A 19,256-nucleotide genomic window follows, 5' to 3' on the forward strand; every position below is an offset into this window, starting at 1 on the left:
AGATTAAAATATTAGATCTTTGTAAAAACTCACAGAAAAAGTAGCTAAAATAGAATAGACTACATTATTCATCCTTGGCTCTGAAGGAATAAAAACACTTTCAGAACTAAACCAGTATCAAATTACTAAGAAAGAGTGTTAGATTAAAATGGAAAAAAGCTTGGATAAAATGTAATCAGGTCTTGTTTAGGCTTGCTTATATGTTTGTTGTCAAGTCCTGAGTTTTCTCACACAATTAAGTTAAAGACAATTAAATAGCCTATGTCATAAATAGGACCAGCTCAAAAATTTATACATATGATGAATCTTAATTACATTAAATCAACTTTCTAAAAGCAACATTAATTATGTTTATTGAAACCACTTAAAATTTATTTAATTATACGTTATGTTAAAATGATATTATACATCAGGTTGAAATGATAAAATGATACATAATACTCTGAAAACCACTTTATGCTAATTTCTTGGTTTGGGGTCTCCCAACAATACAGGTAGTAATATCGAACCCCAACTCCTGTGAGGTAGAGGCCTGTGGACTAACTCTCAGGGGAGACTTCTGCCCAGAGCTAAGGCTGACAGACGCTCCCCATCACTGTGTGTGTGTGTGTGTGTGTGTGTGTGTGTGTGTGTGTGTGTGTGTGTGTGTGTGTGTGTGTGTGTGTGTGTGTGTAACAAGTTTGCCCTTTGGCTGAGGACTTTCAGTGGAGCTTCAGTTCCAACTCCTAGCTTGAATGCATCCATGGTCCTGTACCACCTTGTAACTACCTCCCTGCCCTAACTAGGGCATCACTTACTCAGTTACCATTTCAGTTTTGTTGTGCCTGTTCGGTTTTGGTCCTTGGAGATTTTATGGAGGTGAGTTACAGATAATAGCATTATGTAGAAAACAGTGCTAGAAGGCAGTGTGAAGGTTACTTTGTGTGGGAATGAAACTGGAAGCAGAAAACACAGATGGACAGTGGTTTAAATAATCCAAGAAATGATGAAGCCTGAACTAAGGTAATAACAGAAAGAGAAGAGAAATCTTGTTCAGAATAAAGTATATTTGTTATATAATACAATAAGCTCTTATCACAACATAAGGTACTTCATTAAATATCTTCTAAAAAAATCAGAAATATCATTTAATTCTAGGCATTTAAGAAGCACCTAGAGGGGTGGGATAGGGAGGGTGGGAGGGAGACGCAAGAGGGAGGAGATATGGGGATATATGTATATGTATAGCTGATTCACTTTGTTATAACGCAGAAACTAACACACCATTGTAAAGCAATTATACTCCAATAAAGATGTTAAAAAAAAGAAGGAAGCAAAAATCATTAAGAGATCAGATAAGTTTTTCTGATATTTCAAAAAGGATTTAAAAAATTTTTTAAGCCCTTCACAAGTCTTTTTAAAAACAGACTGCTTATAAAACTTAACACTCATTAATTAATGTGTAAAGAGAAACATTAATATCAAGTAATCCCAAATAAAATATGAAAGTATAAAAGTATTTAAATCCAGCGCTATAAAACAACTTAAAATTTCTTCTTTGTGTTCCAAGAAAGATAATAGGAAACGTTTCCTTTAAATTGACCATTTCACTATACTTAATTCTTATTCTACTGTTCGGGTGTCCTTATTTTTTGTTTTTGCCTGCTCACCTTATTTTTAATAACTAAAAGAACATACATTTTATGTATTTTTTTAACAGTTCAATTGATTTAAAAGTCAATCACTCTAGAACAGTAAGAACTTGTCTTTCTAGATGAGAATTTCCTTTCCTTAACAGAAAGTGTGCAAACCAATAAATTTTTAAGTAGTATAACTATTAATGACTTAAGTTTAAAGAAAAGTACATAATATACTGCAACCTAAAATATTACCTAATGTCAAAATAATCCCATTGCCTTTGATGTGTCTAAATACACAACTTTTATTTCTGGTACAAACGGGCCAAATAAATGGGTTGTAAAGTAATATATCAAGTTCCAGCTATATATTGGCATACATTTCATAGAGATCAGAAGGTTAACACTGTGACATGCTGAATAAATGATTTTACAGACAAATAAATATGAGTTTAAATGCCAAATAAATAGAAGATTTTAACAATCCAAATTCTAGCCTCTTGGGTGAGCTCTCGTCCTACAGGTCCGTGGGTATGTATCATAATTGTGTAAGAAGCTCTCTAGTCAGCATTAAATCTGACATTTAATTTTACTTTCAAATAAAGTTCATTCTAACCAAGGGTAGGTAGTTTTCAACTCCCCCAAAAAAAGTTTTAGAAAGGAGACTCTAATTGATAACAATGGCTATTCCTATTAAATTGTTTTATGAATATTCAAGTATTAGAGCCAGTTTAATTAAAAGTATAATTACTTTAAAATCTGAACCTGGTGATTTTATATTTCCTCCCTACCAAAACTTCTCATTTAACAAATTATGAGACATTAGTTGGTAATTTAATCATCATATAAAATAAAGTTTGAAATTCAGCTACCTATTAAATACCTTCTTTTTACAACCTATACTGTTACAAAATAAAACCATTTATATTTCAAAAAGTAAATAAACAAAGCTATGTTGACGCCATTCTAATTTCTTACATCGTTTTGCTACCACATATAAAGTTATACCACACAAATCTTCCTGATTTCATTATCAACTTGCTCACAGTTGGTACATTTAAGTCCCTAATAATAACTGCCAATTCTGCTGTGTCTTGGTGCTTTACAAACAGATTTGGTGGAGTAACCCGAGGACAAGGTAAGAACTGCAGCCCATTTTCCAGATGGAGACACTAAGAACCGTGCCTGGACTTCCAGGTCCGTAAAAGAAGAGTCAGGATTTAAGTCCAGGTCTTCTGAAAGCCAGAGCTTATAGTTTTGCCACTATACAAAACTCTTTACACAAATAAAGAGACAATCTAGCCTTACAGTATAAATCTCTCCTTTTTTGATAAATGGAGAGAGAGTATCATACCATCACCAGGTATGCAGGAACTGAGCAATGTGCTATTTACCAATAACTGACACTGTTACTGAAGTTATAATTTAGTCGCCTCCAACATGCAGCTGTACTGAGAAGAGTGACAAAATTAACGTCATTTCATTAACTAAATGATTTTTAACTCAAAATCCTTATGAACTCAAATAATTTTTAAATGGAATAAATGTACCCTTTTCTTCAAAATAATAATCTTCTCTCTCTTTCTCTGACATCCTATACGTCAAGCTTCAATGTCTGAAACTGCTCAGTTTACATTATTATAACCACGCCTTTTACAGTAGAGTCACAATTCCAACAGGAACCTTGCATGTAACAACACTACTAGAATCAAATGTTTTGAAAATCATCATTCTTATCTATATTGTTTCTATGGAAAAAATTAGTCCTCACAATTGGAAGAGGGTACAGGAATTCTGTTAATAAATTACGGATTTTTTTTCTTGAAGGTGTTGGAAAATCAAATTAACACATAACAATAGTTAGTGAGATATGACTCCATTTTCTGTAATAAACACCAAGATCAAAACGAGACCCAAGGTAAATTTCCTTGAAAGGTTCCCAGCAGGAGTTTCCCTTTTTGTATGTGATTTCCTCTCACCCACAAAAAACCATGCAAATATGCGCATGTGCCACTAACACTAAGCAGCACTTCCTTAATCACTCATTTCCAACAATTTATGGATGATCAGTGGCAAGAACGAGCAAAAATAATGAAAGAATGCAATGAAAGTTCACTGAGACCGAGCTGGACTTCCTACTCATTTCTGTGTCTCTTTAAGATGGAGGCCTGATACAAATTAGCCACTGGGGGGAAAAAGTCATCTGGTCATAAAATACAGTACAAGGTCACTTTTATGTAAGTTTGCCAAAAGGGACATAAACCAGGACAATTTCAAACTGTGACACAGGACAGAAACACATTAGAGCGATGTCTGCTCCCCTCTACCGTGCTGTCACGGTGCTCAGCTTTATAGACCTTCCAAGCACCGCACCCAGCTCTTGGCTTCCACCTGGCCAGTCTAATTAATTAAGAAAGGAAGTCACCTCAGATTTTGTACTTTTTGCTTTTATTATCAAGCACTTCGTTTGAAGTTCTAGGAGCTAACCTCTTAATCCTACAGACCGTGTGCTATGTTCTGGACATCTGGGGGTGTCTGGATGGCTTAGGTAATTGGTCAGGATGTTGCTGTCACTTATGTTAAATGTTATACCCTGACTTCAAACCAAAGATAGGCATTAACGTGAGGCACAATATAAAGTTGCTCCCAGAAACATCTTTGGTTCATGAAATAATCTGTCATTGAAGGGTTTTATTTACTTTCATTAAGTTGCTGAATTTTTTCCTCATGACATTTTTTTTCCTTATGACATTTTAATTCAAAGTAAGATGTTAAGACACAATATGAAACAAACACATTCCTAACTCCCATTTAAACCCTAGCCAGAGGTTAGACTGGTTCATTACGCAATCGAAAAACACCTTCTGGCATCACCCCAAATAATCTAGAGGTCCCTCTGAGGCAGAGTGGGGAGAGAGACTCACACAACTGACCTGAGTGTAACTGAACAGAAGCGCTGTCAGCCCCAAGACTCTCATACTCTGGTGTATGACTAAGCAACCGAGATAAAAACTGTGGAGAAAACATGTCTACCACAAAACAAAAACCAAACCCACCAGACGCAACCTCTTCACCAGAGTTGAAACATAAGGTGTAAGCTTGGGGTCAGCTTCAAACACACATGAACATATGTAATGCTTGCTACAATATATACGGGTGACAGCCTATAATATAAATAATCTAGATTAAATAAAAATTTAACTGCTAACAGAATTCCAAGATAAAAGGTACCTTCTTAACAAAATAAAAAAAAGAAAGAAAGAAAGAAAAAACCTTGCTTTATCAAGACCACTTACATTCTCCTACCCTCGAGATCTGTAAAGAATGGGAACAGCTAGGAGATGGTCCCAATAAGAAAGAAACATACGCCATTGTAAGGAGAGAGAAGAAAGGCAATTCAAGGCCCTTAAACGGACATGGTCAACCCCCCAGGCCTAAAATGTCCTGTTTGAATTAACATAGTGGTTTAATTAAAAACTAAGTAGAGAATTCTGCTTAATTTGATTTTCAATTCAAGCTCTGCATCCGCCATGGCCAGTGGCCAATTTCCGCATCTCGGCACAATATGCAAGGGGCTGCTTTAAAATCGATTGCCCAGGGGAATCAATGGGAGTTTGGTGGGACCATATGCCATTTAGGGGCTCCACCAGACTTCAACATAGTAAAACAACACCAGGAAGTGGCCAAAGGAAAAAAAAGGAAATTTAACGTAACCATATTACAAGTTTGTCCTTACTCAAGTTATTGTGCTGAAATCTACCAATTAGAAGTGTTTTCTAAGCTCTCCTCAATGTTGCCTTGGAAGTAGATATGTCAAATGTAACCAATGAGCAAAGGGTTTTAAAGGGATACACACAAATATATACATGCTTGCCAGCCAGCTGTGTCAAAGATGTCAGCGACCAACCCCCTTCATCAGAGCAGCAGAGTTCCTGACTGCGATACAACCTATAGCTCTGTGGAAAGCGCTACAGATCTCACCAAACACTGTTCAGAACCTGTGCAAGTAAATACCAGAAGATCTTATATAACGGAAAGGCATAATACTGCAAGGCTCAAACATATATCTAACACATTTAGACTTAAATATACAATGCTAATAATAACCCTTGCAAATTCTATGTAACTGAAAAAGCTTAATATTGTAAAATAACATGCCATGATTACCCTGATTTTAAAGCTCTCTAAACATTTCTAATAGGGTCTACATGTACCTTCTCTTTCTCTTTTTTTTAATTTTATTGAAGTATACTTGATTTACAATGTTGTGTTCATTTCTGCTGTACAGCAAAGTGACTCAGTTATACATACATATTCTTTTTCATATTATTTTCCATCATGGTTTATCCCAGGATATTGAATATAGTTCCCTGTAGATGCACCTTCTCTTCAGGCAGTTTTGATTCTGCTTCAGTACATGCCATCTCAAAATGGGAGAAATAATTTGGAATCTTAAGACCGCCTAAGATAATAATACATGAATAATTAAGAGTTGACGCTATTTAGTTGCTCTGTAATGATCTATCCATATAACACTGATGTTTCCTAGAATACTTATCAGTCAAATGCATGAAGCTCGAGGACAGTGACAATAATACCTAACATTTACTGAGCTAAATCCTGGGCTAAATGCTTTACACGAATAATCACCTCTCATTTAATCCTCCAAATGAAACAGTAAGGTAACTATCATTACTATACCCATTTTACAGAAAGAAAACCTGAGGTTTAGATGATGTAACTAGCCCAGGCAGTCTGACACTAAAGACAAATTTTCTCACCTTAGTACCTGCAGTCTCTCTTCCATTGGCCCCTCCCTCAGCATACTAATAGGAGAATTATTCTACCTCTTCTCCTCCAAGCCACAACCCCATCTCCCTCCTTCCTTTAACAGCATTGAAGACAAAACACTTTAATTTGGTTTCTGCAACTCCCATTCATCCCCAAGCTACCAGATTCTAAGAAACGGTAACCATCCTGAGCTCTGCCTTCTCCCCCTCTTTTTAAATCCTTCACTGTGGGGACTTCCCTGGCGGTCCAGTGGTTAAGACTCTGCACTCCCAATGGGCAGGGGGCCCGCGTTCGATCCCTGGTCAGGGAACTAGATCCCGCATGCCGCAACTAAGACCCGGCACAGCCAAATAAATATATTTTTTAAAAATCCTTCGCCGTGTTTGGGAATTAACTGGATTGGTCATGTCAACTGCACCCTACAATCACTCAACACATCAGTCCCCTTTGAGACCATGAAATGTAGCTGGTGACCTTGAGGAATTCTGAGGAGGCTGACACAGTCAGAGATGTGCTTAGAAAAGGCATTCTTCTAATCATGTATAAAGAGACTAGAAGTAAACAGTTTAGAGGGAAGAACTGCTGTACAACTGTAGGTGCAAAATATTTTTACTTACCTTCTTATACCCCTCCTCAAGCTGATTCTCCCCTTTGACCTTAGTCTACAAGGGGGAACAGGAGAACAGTAAATCACTGGGTTCTTGTGTCCGTTGTTTTTAATTCTAGAGATGGTGCTAACTCTGCTCCAACAGATTCAGCCAAGTCCCTTTTCTAGTTGGTTAGTTCACAGGAAGGGAGGGAAATAATTTGGAGACAAAGGGGTTTGTCCATATTGCACACTGCTTTTTAAAATAATTTATTTAACTAATAACTAGATTTTTATGAAAAGCATAAACTAGGTAGCACACCTTTAATACCAAACATGAAAATATATTTAACACTGAGCTTTACCAGTTGCTTTTGTACCTGATAAGATTACACATGAGACAGAGCTAAGGAGAGGGGAGCACCGTGCATGTTTAAAGCAAACATCAACATGGCAACTTTAGTGACATATGTTGAAACGCTCTGTTTAACAGAGCCAGGTGCATGACTGATTCAGTATGGTGACATCTCTACCAAACAGTGTCTCGCATTGTGTGGTGCATGTACTCCTTTCCCTACTGACATATGTTGAAATTCTGACGTGTATTTATCTCTAAATATGCTTAAATAAAACAGTAGCTACAAAAATTCTTTTCAAAAATCCTCTGCCAACTCCCTGTTGTCTACAGCATAAAACCCAAACAATGTGGCAGAGGACTCAGGCCTCCGGGATCTGATCCTGACAAGGGGTCTCTCGCCATTCTCCATTCTACAGCTGAGCATCAGCCAGCCACTCCCTCAATTCAGGCAGAATCCAGGCCTTTGCTCAAGCCTCGAATGCTCACCTGCAAGTCTCAGCTCAAGTGCAGGCTAACCCCTCCCTGAAGCTTCCCCAGTTCTCCAGGCAAATCAAGACCTCCCCTCACAGCCACTCGTTGTATAAAAGTTCATCCACCACATGCTACTTGTTTTCATCTCTGAGGTCATCCTCTCTTAATCCCTTGAAGGCAAGAACCTGTCTTTTCACTTCTGTACCCAGCAAGCTCCTTTAACAGCATAGTAATTACCACTTAGTAAGTGCCTAGTAAAACTCTGTCAAATGTGTGACTATCCATCAAAAGTCTCCAAAATTCCACAGAAATTGCTTTCTCAAGCGTCTCTGATGACCTTGCTTCTTCTCCATGCTCTTCCTTTTCGACCCCGTTCTGATGTCATGTTTTACATTTCACTCTCCTGAGCTCTGTCTGGGCGCCCAGGTCACACCCTCCTTGTTCTCCTACTATCTGGCGTCCCCACGCAAAGCCCTACCCTGCCCCTTCCTCTGCCCGCGCGCTGTGGTCCTTTCTCCTCCCTCCTCGTCGGTGCCTGGCCTGTCACATACCTGGCTGGCTTTAACTGCCTCTCCACAGTGCTGATCGGTAAAGAACGTGCACACTCTGGGGAGGTTAGAAGCAAGCCCTGGGTTTTAGTCCTAGTTTTGCAATGGTACATATGTGGTTCTTAGACAATTTAATAACATTATCTTTGGATCTCCATTTCCTCCTTATAAAAGGAGGGTTTGAACTAAATCCCTTTCAGCAGCAAAACTTCCTATCATTCTTCAAGAAATTATCAACAAAGAGTTTTTTAAACTGAAACTATGCAAGTCTTTCCCATTACATGGATGACTTAAATAATCTACATACGTCATTATAAAAAACAAACCTAATATATAAAAGCCAGTTTTCTCGGGGATTCCCTGGTGGCACAGTGGTTGAGAATCTGCCTGCTAATGCAGGGGACACAGGTTTGAGCCCTGGTCTGGGAGGATCCCACATGCTGCGGCGCAACTAGGCCCGTGAGCCACAACTACTAAGCCTGCGCGTCTGAAGCCTGTGCTCCGCAACAAGAGAGGCCGCGATAGTGAGAGGCCCGCGTACCGCGATGAAGAGTGGACCCCGCTTGCCACAACTAGAGAAAGCCCTCGCACAGAAACGAAGACCCAACACAGCAAAAATAAATTAACTCCTACCCCCAACATCTTCTAAAAAAAAGCCAGTTTTCTCAATGTACGTTTGACCGCCATACCCAACCATCCATTCTGATCTCAGTACATTCACTAAATATGAAACCAACCATCTATCACAATACGAATATGAATAACCATAACTAAAAATTAGAAAGGTACAATGTGTCTATAAACTGTAACACTAGAGCTTATTTTGTCAGGTTTAAAAGTCACCCCAAAAGTACTAACTACTGAAATCTTCACATTATATTCCAAACTTTTATAGCAAACAGCTCCACAAGCTATAAATGGAAATGCTGTTCCCTTCACTTTAAAATGCTCTATTCAAGGACAGAGGGAGCTACTACCATTGACAAGGTCTGGATTAACTGTTTAAGATGCTCTTGCAGACTGTCCTGTTTTGCCCACTTCTCACGCTCCCACATTCACCTAATATCAGTAAGTCACAGGATCCTGGGAATAAGAAAGGAATAATAGCTATTGTATCAGGTTTATTCATTCTACAAAAGAACACTCCACCAACTTTGCACATAGTATAAAATCATTCAAAGGTCAAAAGATGACTTCCTCCCTGTAGACATGTAAAATAATTCAATATGTAACATTGTTACCACTATTGTAAAAACATTATTAATATTAACAAGACATTATTATTAATTAAACTTCTTACATTCCAGTCAAATGGTTGTTTAAGCCTACTTTTTTCTAGTTCAATGTGAATGATATTTATTTCTTCATTTAAGAAATTTAATTCTAAAACATGATTCACTTACCCTTTTCAGGCCAGCAAAACCTTCTGATTCCAGAAAGAAAAAGGCAAAGGGCATCAACACAAATAGACAAAGGTTGGAAAAGAGAGAAGCAAGGTTCCACAAACCTGCGAGAAGGGTAACAAGACAAGAAAGATGAGTTTAGATACTGACAATCTTGTCAAAGACAATTACTGTGCTAAATTGTAATATCAGTCAAAGCTCTGTACTTTTTAATAGTAAAAATAAACATAAACTTGAATAGAGAGGCCTAACAAATGACCTAAACTTAGAAATCAGAAAAATAATTACATATTTCTATAAAATTTTTATAACTTTGTAACTTGTAACTATTGGGAAAAGCCAATACAGAAACCAATAATTTTTCCTCATGCTTTAAAATAAATTCACTAAACATATGACATATGCAGAGATCCAAAGACACAGCCTCTTCAGACATATCGGCACCTGAATATTTAAATTAGAGCCAGTAGCATTTATCGAGCACTTAATGAATGCCAGATACTCTACTAAACATTTTACATGAATAATCTTGTTTAATTTAAGCCTCATAAAAACCTGAAAAGTAATAATTAGCATTTATTGAGCCCTTATGTGCCAAGCACTATTCTAAGTGATTTACAGATATTATACAAACTCATTTACTCTTCATAGCAATCCCCCAAAATGACAGAGGCTGCTTATACAAAACCTGCCACGGCTGCAGAGCCTGCAAGTAGCTGCACTAATTCCTGGGATTTTTAAAAACCACTACATCGTAGAAGTTTTAGTAAGCAACTGCAAGCGGTAAAGAAAACGTAAGAGGGGCAAGCAAGCTCACATCACCTTTTTCCTTTCTGGCACATTCTGCACTCATAAAATCACAATAAAAAGCAACTTAGATGATAATAAGACTAGATTTTTAAAAGTACAGAACTTTAGGTATGTCACTGGGATAATATTTGGACCAACATCTCACTTTTTATAGGTAAAACACTTAACTTTAAAACTGATGGCTACAATCTTCATTAAAATTGACAAAATCAAGAATCAAAGATAAAAATTATGCTAAATACAAATTCAATGTACTACATACAATTATGATCCAATGCTTCTGAAAACAGGCAACTCACGTTCTTTCAACACCCTTATTTACAAGGCACTGTTCCATGCACTGGAGATGTAGTAACAACAGAGCACAAACCTCTGCCCTCACAGAGCTTCCTTTCCAGACACATGGAGACTACACACTGAGCTCTCAGGGAACCAAGGAACTAGTTCTCAACTGCCTTAGTTACAAATTAACATATGTTTCATAACTACCCTAAATCCTTTTTGGAACAGCATGGAATACAAACAAAAAGAATGAATGCAGGGCTTCCCTGGTGGCGCCGTGGTTGAGAGTCCGCCTGCTGATGCAAGGGACACAGGTTCGTGCCCCTGTCCGGGAGGATCCCACATGCCGCGGAGCGGCTAGGCCCGTGAGCCATGGCCGCTGAGCCTGCGCGTCCGGAGCCTGTGCTCCGCAACGGGAGAGGCCACAACAGTGAGAGGCCCGCGTACCGCAAAAATAAATAAATAAATAAAAATAGAAAATGTTCTAAAATACTTTTCAGTCTCTAAAAAAAAGATGCTAAACATCTTAACCCTTTTCTTCATTCAAAGGGGTTATAATTACAGCCAATTGTTGTATCGTGTTAATAACCAGGAAGAACACACAGGATGGTGGCCAAATGCACACACGGGACTTGCACACAGACCTGGGTTCGAGCCCCGTCTGCACTTCCATGTGGCAACACTTCTAAGCCACAGGTTCTTCATCTATACAATGAGGCTGAGGATCATGTCTGTAGGTGGTGCTGAGAATTCAGTGAAATAATACTTGAACAACCATCATCACGCCTGTCACAAAATAAGCACTTAATGACTTTTTGCTTTTAATAACAGTAACACCTCCAGAGGCCACCAACACACAGTGCTAATTAGCCCCTGTACCAAAGTACCATACTTTCTGAGAATCCATGTTCACTTTGCAGAAAATCGCGACATATATAAAAAGTAAAAATATTAGTTTCTAAAAAATTTGTTGAGTTATATAATTGATATAAACTACAAATTGTACAATTTCATAAAATGTGGCAGTTATGTCACCATAACCAACATAATATATCCATCGCCCCCAAGTTTCCTCACACCATTCTATAACCAGTGTCTCCTGCCACTCCCTATCCCACCCCATTCTCCATCAGCCAGATTCTACACTTTATAAAAGACTGTATTTTCTAAAGTTTTCTATAAATGGTAAGAGTAGTATGTACTCCTGTTTTTGTCTGGCTTCTGTCACCTAGCACAATTCTTCTGAGGTTTTTCAACACTGTGGCAGTATCAGTAGTCTATCCCTTTGTATCAGATTGAATCCAGTTACTGCACTGCATCCATCCATAGGCAAACTGCTATCTGGGTTGTGGCTCTCACAACTAAAGCTGTTATAAACACTCACATGAGTCTTCGTATGGACACAGGCTTTCGTGTCACTGGGGTAAATATGTGGGCATGCAATGTCTGGGTCATATAGTAGGTGTATGTTTAACATTTTAAGAAACTGCCAAAATGTTTTCCAAAGTGGGTGTATAATTTCACATTCCTACCAGCAGAATTCAAATCTCAGCCACATTTTGACAAAAAATGGTATAGGCAGTCTTTTCAGTTTCAGCCATTCTAATAGGTGTACAGTGGTATTTCACTACTGCTTTAATTTGCACTTCCCCAACGAATAATGACGTGAACATCTTCTCATGAACTTATGTGCCATCCATTTACACCTTCTTTGCTAAAATGTCTCTTCAAATCTGTTGCCCATTGTTTCACTGGGTTGTCTGTTTACTTACTGAGTATACTTTATATACTCTAAATACAAGTCTTTTATCAGGCATATGATTTACAGATATTTTCTCCTACTTTGTGAATTGTTTTCTCATCCTCTTAACAGTATCTTTCAAAGAACAAAATTTCTTAATGTTGACGAAGTCCAAGTTATCAATGTTTTCTTTACGGATCATGCTTTAGCTATCTTACCCAAGAAATTATGGTCTAGTCCAGTGTCAAAGACTTTCTCCTACATTTCCTTTTTACAAGTGTTACAATTTTAGGATTTACATTTAGATCTACGATTCTTTCAAATTACTTTCTGTATATGGAGGCAGATATGGATTTAAGTTCATTTTTCACCTACGATTATCCAATTGCTCCAGTACCATTTGTTGAAAATAGCCTTTTCCGCCAAATAGCCTTTGCACCTTTGTTAAAAATAAATTTACAATATGTTTGGATATATTCCTGGACTCTCTATTCTGTTGAGTTTCTCTATCTTCCTGCTAATGCATACAGCACAGTATCGATTACTATGGCCTTAAAATAATCTTTGAGTTGGGTAGTCAGTCCTCCAATTTTGTTCTCTTTCAAAGTTGTTTTGGCTAATATAAGTCATTTGAATTCCCATCTAAAATCTTAGATCAGCTTTTCAATTTCTACAAAAAACTCATCCTGGTATTTTGACTAAGATTGTGTTGAATCTATAGATCAATTTGGGGAGAACTAACATCTCTACAGGACTGTCTTCTAATCTATGAACACGGCACTTCTCTCCATTTATCACAGTATGCTTTAATTTTCCTCAGCAGCGTTTCCTAGTTTACAGTATACAGGTCTCGCACATCCCTAAGCATTTCATATTTTTGATTCTACTGTATATAAACGGCACTGGTTTTTATATCAATTTCCAGTTATCCATTGCTAGCATACAGAAATGCAATGGAGTTTTATATATTGATCTTGTATCTTTGCAACCTTGCAAAATTCACTTATTAGTTCTAATAGCTTTCCTATAATAGATTCCATCAGAATTTCTATATAGTCATATAATCTGTTAACAGAGAGTTTTACTTTTTCCTTTCCAATCTCAATGTCCTTTATTCTTTAAAAATCCCCAGAACCATGTTGAATACAAGTGGTAAGAGGGGATCTCAGGGAAAAAAGCATTCAGCTTTTCACTATTAAGTATGATGTTACCTGTAGGGTTTTCATAGATGCTCTTTATTAGGATGAGGGAACTCCCTTTCATGCCTAATTTGCTGAGAGATTTTATCAGGAATGGACATTGAATTTTGTCATATGCTTTTTCTGTGTATATTATGATGACCATATGAATTTTCTTTTTTAGTATGTGCATATGGTAAATTAAATTCATTGATTTTGTCAAAAGTCATGATGTATTACCCTTTTTATTTATTGTTATATTTGATTTGCTAAAATTTTGTTTAAAATTTATGCATCTATATTCATGAGGGATATTCTTCAATAGTTTTCATGTATGTCTGTCTGGTTTTGGTATCAGGGTAATGCTGGCCTCAGACTTAGGAAGTATTCCCTCATTTTCAATTTTCTTAAAAAGGCTGTGTAGAATTGGCATTATTTCTTCCTTAAATATTTGGGAGGACTGAAAATGAAGTCTTCTTAGCCTAGAGTTATGTGAGAATGTTTGCAACATTTCCACAATGTCTGAGAGGGTTTCAGTAGTTTTTGCCTTTCAAAGAATTTTTCCATTTCTCTAAGTTCCTGAATTTATTGGCATAAAGGTGTTCATAATATGCACTATATGCTTTTAACAGCTGTAGAATCTGTAGTGATATCACATCTCTCATTCCTGATATTGATAACTGGTATCTTTTTTTTCCTGATCAATCTGGCTAAAGTCTTATCAATATTATTGATCCTCTCATTGATTTTCTCTACATTTTCTGTTTTTTATTTTGTTCCTTTCTCCTCTCATCTTTTTTTATTTCCCATCCTCTTACTTTGGGATTCATTTGCTCTCCTTTTTCTAGTTTCTTATGGTGGAAGATGTAGGAATTAATTTAAGATCTTTTTTTCTTTCCTAAAATAGGTATCTTTGTGCTATAAATTTTGGAATGTTTTATTTTCATTTTCATTGAGTTCAAAGTACTTTCAAATTTCCCTTTTGATCTCTTCTCTGACCTAAGAGTTATTGTGAAGTATGTTATTTAGATACCAAACACTTGAGGGATTTTCTAGATACGCTGCTGTCACTGATTTCCCATTTAACTTCACTGTTGTTAGAGAGCATATCTTATATGACTTAAAATACTGACACTTGTTTCATGGCAGAGAATATGGTTTTCTTGGTAAATGTTCCCAGAGTACTTGAAAAGAATGTGTATTTCACTATTGTTGGGCTGAGTGTTCCATAAATACAAATTAGGCCAAGTTAGTTAAGTGTTAAAAATCCTTAATTTTTTCCTGGCTACTTGTTCTATCAATTACTGAAAAGGGGATAGTGATATGTCTGAATTGTGATTTTGACTATTAATCCTTTCATTTCTGTAAGTTTTTGCTTCATGTATTTAATAGGTATTTAATAAATGGTATTTTTTAGGTAGATAATAGGTAACGTCTATTACTATGTTCTTTTGATGAATGAACCCCTGCATCATTATGAAATGATCTTCTTTATGCCTGATAACATTCCTTACCCTTTTCTGATAATAATATACCTATACCATCTTCCTTTTCATTAGAATTATTATAATAAATCTTTTTGCTCCTATTGCTGTTAACCTATGTGTGTGTTTACATTTAAAGTGAGTTTCTGGGCTTCCCTGGTGGCGCCGTGGTTGAGAGTCCGCCTGCCGATGCAGGGGACACGGGTTCGTGCCCCGGTCTGGGAAGATCCCACATGCCGCGGAGCGGCTGGGCCCGTGAGCCATGGCCGCTGAGCCTGCGCATCTGGAGCCTGTGCTCCGCAACGGGAGAGGCCACAGCAGTGAGAGGCCCGCGTACCGCAAAAAAAAAAAAAAAAAAAGAGGTACTACAACACTTCATGTACAGCCTAAGAACCTTACAACAGTCTATTGCCATTTCTTTCCTCCTGCCCTTGCATTATTGTTGTCATGTGCTTTTATTTGCACATTATAAAACTCACAATTTACTGTTACTATTTTTTATTTAAAGAGCCAATTCTCTTTTAATAAGATTTATATGATATAGAAATACTCTTTTATATTTACCCTCAAATTCGCCACTTCTAGTGATCTTTGTTCTGTTTCACAGATCCAGATTTCTATCTTCTACCAATTTGCCTCTGCCTAAAGGATGTCCCTTATTTTTGGTAGTATAGGTCTGTGGTGATGAACTTTCACCTTTTGTATATCTGACACTGTCTTTATTTTGACTTTGTTTTGGAAAAATATTTTCACTGGATATAGAACTAGGTTGGTGGGGCTTTCTTTTTTCGGTACTTTAAAGATGTTGCTACCCTGCCATCTGGCTTGCATTTTTTTCCCACAAGAAATATGCTGGAATTCGCCTCATTGCTCTTCTGTACTTTATGTCTTTTTCTCTGAATGCTTTTAAGATTTCGCCGTATCACTGGTTTTGACCAATCTGATGATGTATCTTGGCAGGTCTCCTGTCACTAGGGTTAGTTGAGCTTCTTGGATAAGAGGGTTTACAGTTTTCATCTAATCTTGAAATATTTCTGCCATCCGTTTTTCAAGTATTTTTCTTAACCCTTTGTCTTTTAGGAACATCAATTATATCATTGATGCCCTGGTCAGTTTTTCAGTCATTTTTTTGTTTCTTTTTTAGACTGTTTTCTATTGCTATGTCTCAGAGTTCACTAATCTCTTCTGCAAAAATATCTAATTTGCTTTTATCCCATCCAATATATTTTCATGTCAGGTATTACAGGTTTCATCTCCAGAAGTTTATTTGGTTCTTTTTTTACATCTTTTATGTCTCAATATGTTCAGTTATGTTCAGTCTTTCCTCCAGCTTCTGGAACATATGAAATACTTACAAGAAATGTTTCAATGCTCTTGTCTACTGATTCTGAATCTGCGGCAACTGTAAGTTTTGACTGATTGTTCTCTTCATTATGGGCTGTATTTTCCTGCTTTGTACTCAGCTGGTCTCATGGTAGGCAGAGTGAACCCCCAAAGATATCCATGCCTTAATCCCTGGAATTGTTATACAGTATATTAGTGAATATGTTACAAGGTATATTAGTTTTCTGGGGCTTCTGTAACAAAGTACCGCAAACTGGGTGCCTTCAAACAACAGAAATTTATTCTCTCACAGTTGTGGAGGCTAGAAGTCCAAAATCAAGGTGCCAGCAGGACCATACTCCTTCTGGAGGTTCTAGGGATGAATCCTTCCTTAGAGGTGGCTGCCTGTAACATGTGGCATTCCTGGGCTTGTAGATTCATCACTCCAATCTCTGCCTTTGTCTTCACATTCCTCCCCTGTGTATGTCTCTGTTTTATCTTCTTATAAGGATACTAGTTATTGGACTAGGGCCCACCCTAATCCATTATGACCTTATTTTACTAATTATATCAGCAAAGATATTATTTCCCAATAAGGTTACGTTCTGAGGTTCTAAATGGACACGAATTTGGGGAAAACACTTTTCAACCCAACATACATGGCAAAAAAGGATGTTGCAGATATAATTAAGGCTATGGACCTTAATAAAGAGAGAGGGGGAAACCATCTTGGATTAGCCAGGTGGGTACAACCTAACGAAAGGAGCCCTTAAAAGCAGAGAACTTTCTCTAAGAGGAGTCAGAGATGCAGCAGAAGGGTAAGACAGGGAGGAACTGGACACAACTTTGCTGGAGGGGGCATCACATGGAAAACCTGAGAAAAGAGGCAGACAGCCTATAGGGCAAAGATTGGCACCTGACTAACAGCTAGCAAGGAAATGGGGGCCTGTCTTACAACCACAAAGAACCAAATTCAGCCAACAACCTGAATGAACTTCGAAGCAAATTCTTCCCCAGAGCCTCCAATAAAGAAAACAAATCTGTGAAAACCTTAATTTCAGCCCATGAGACCCTAAGCTGAGGGCCTTTTGTTTGTTTGCCAAAAAGAGAACATCAGTTTCATAAGATTTTACTAAGGGAAATGTTTTAAACTGAGAATATGACAGCCCATTAATTCTACCCATCTGTGTAAAACAAAATGCTTAGTTGAGCTTCTGACCAGTTTGTCAGAACTAACTAACTAACTAAACAGAACTAACACTTCTACATTTGTTTATATTTTTGTGTACATGTACACCCAAGCCTTACGATACCAAAACATCTTTCAAATACAGAAAGGTTTTAACAAATCCAACTTCAATAAAATATTAAATGTATTCTGTGTACTTAGTGCACAACAAGGGATTCACACTGTGAAGATGTGGCAGCAGATGTCTAAGTGAGGGGCACTTTATGTCTGATCAGCCTGGGTTTGCAACTATCAGCTATACGTGACCTGGAAAAGCGACTTCAACTCTGTCGTCCTGTTTCCTCATGTATAAAATGGGCTATAACATAACTCATAGATCACGTGTGAACAGCAGAAGAGAAATAACATACAAAAATGTTAAATTAATGTCAGTGCCTCTCCCCGCCCTGTCTCAACATCATGCAAATGGTCCAAAACCCTGTAAAACTCCAATGCACATCAGCAATCAGACCAGATAGACAAAAAAGTGATATGAGTTACAGCTAAAATTAGGTTTCAGCCCTTTCCTTAAAGAATGATTCTCATTAATTACACCAAAAAAAACTTACATAACAACAATCTGTATACTTATATGACATGAAAAATATATGAGAACAATGACAAAAAATAGGCACAGAAAATAAATTGCAAAGAAATATACCAAATTACTAACAGTGTGAATGTAGTGGAATTACGGATGATTTTTTCTTCCCACTGGCCTACATATTCTAAGTTTTCTATAAGGAGCACATAAAGACACAAATTTAAACTCCTTTGTGAAACTCAAAATCCTTCACCTCACTATGTCATATAACTTCCCCACAAAATGCCTAAGAAAAGGCAGAGAACGGCAAAGCTTAATTGAGGTGGAGATGCTAGCTGGGCTCCTCATCGGCCACAGATCTCAGCTTATTTATTTTCTAGCCGCACTAAGCACAATTCATATTCTAGCCTCTACAAAATCACAAATTAACGCTATCGCGTGGCAGGGGGCTTCAAACATTGCTCTTAAATAGTTGCAACCATGAATACAACCCCCTGAATGCTTCATTATAATTTTATAATTGGAGGAAAAAAATTTACTTAGGTTTTGAAATTTGAAACAATCAATTATCATCCATGGTAAAAAACAGGCTTTATTATTGTTATTGAGCTCTAAATATACATACTTCCAGAATTTATCTTTCTAATCATATGTGTCCCTTTCATGTAGTGAAAAATACAAATTCAAATTCTTCTCTGGAAATAAAAAGTTAAAAAACAAAAGTCTGCCTTAGGCAAAAGATCACAAATCAGTAAACGTATCTATTCTGACTAACCAACCTACTTAAAATGAAGATAGTTATGAAAATTTATATAAAGAAATCTTTATCAACAGATATTATCAAGCAGCAATCTGCTGAACAAGTGAAGAAAATGATCAGGATGATCACAAAG

General features: G+C 37.1%; 1 protein-coding gene across 6 annotated transcripts in view; it reads right to left on the minus strand.

Moving 5' to 3' along the window:
* Window positions 1-19,256, minus strand: part of LMBR1 (limb development membrane protein 1) — a 162,742-nt gene that overhangs the window by 101,911 nt on the left and 41,575 nt on the right. For 5 of the 6 annotated variants that reach the window (XM_067747583.1, XM_067747582.1, XM_067747581.1 and 2 more), the window contains exon 5: window positions 9,774-9,877. In XM_067747583.1, coding sequence (XP_067603684.1) covers window positions 9,774-9,877 — 104 coding nt within the window. Of the gene's footprint in view, window positions 1-9,773; window positions 9,878-16,623; window positions 16,762-19,256 lie in introns of those variants that run through there. The other variant, XM_067747584.1, reaches the window with a different exon arrangement.

This window comes from Pseudorca crassidens, chromosome 8 (assembly GCF_039906515.1).
Source record: "Pseudorca crassidens isolate mPseCra1 chromosome 8, mPseCra1.hap1, whole genome shotgun sequence".
NCBI lineage: Eukaryota > Metazoa > Chordata > Mammalia > Artiodactyla > Delphinidae > Pseudorca > Pseudorca crassidens.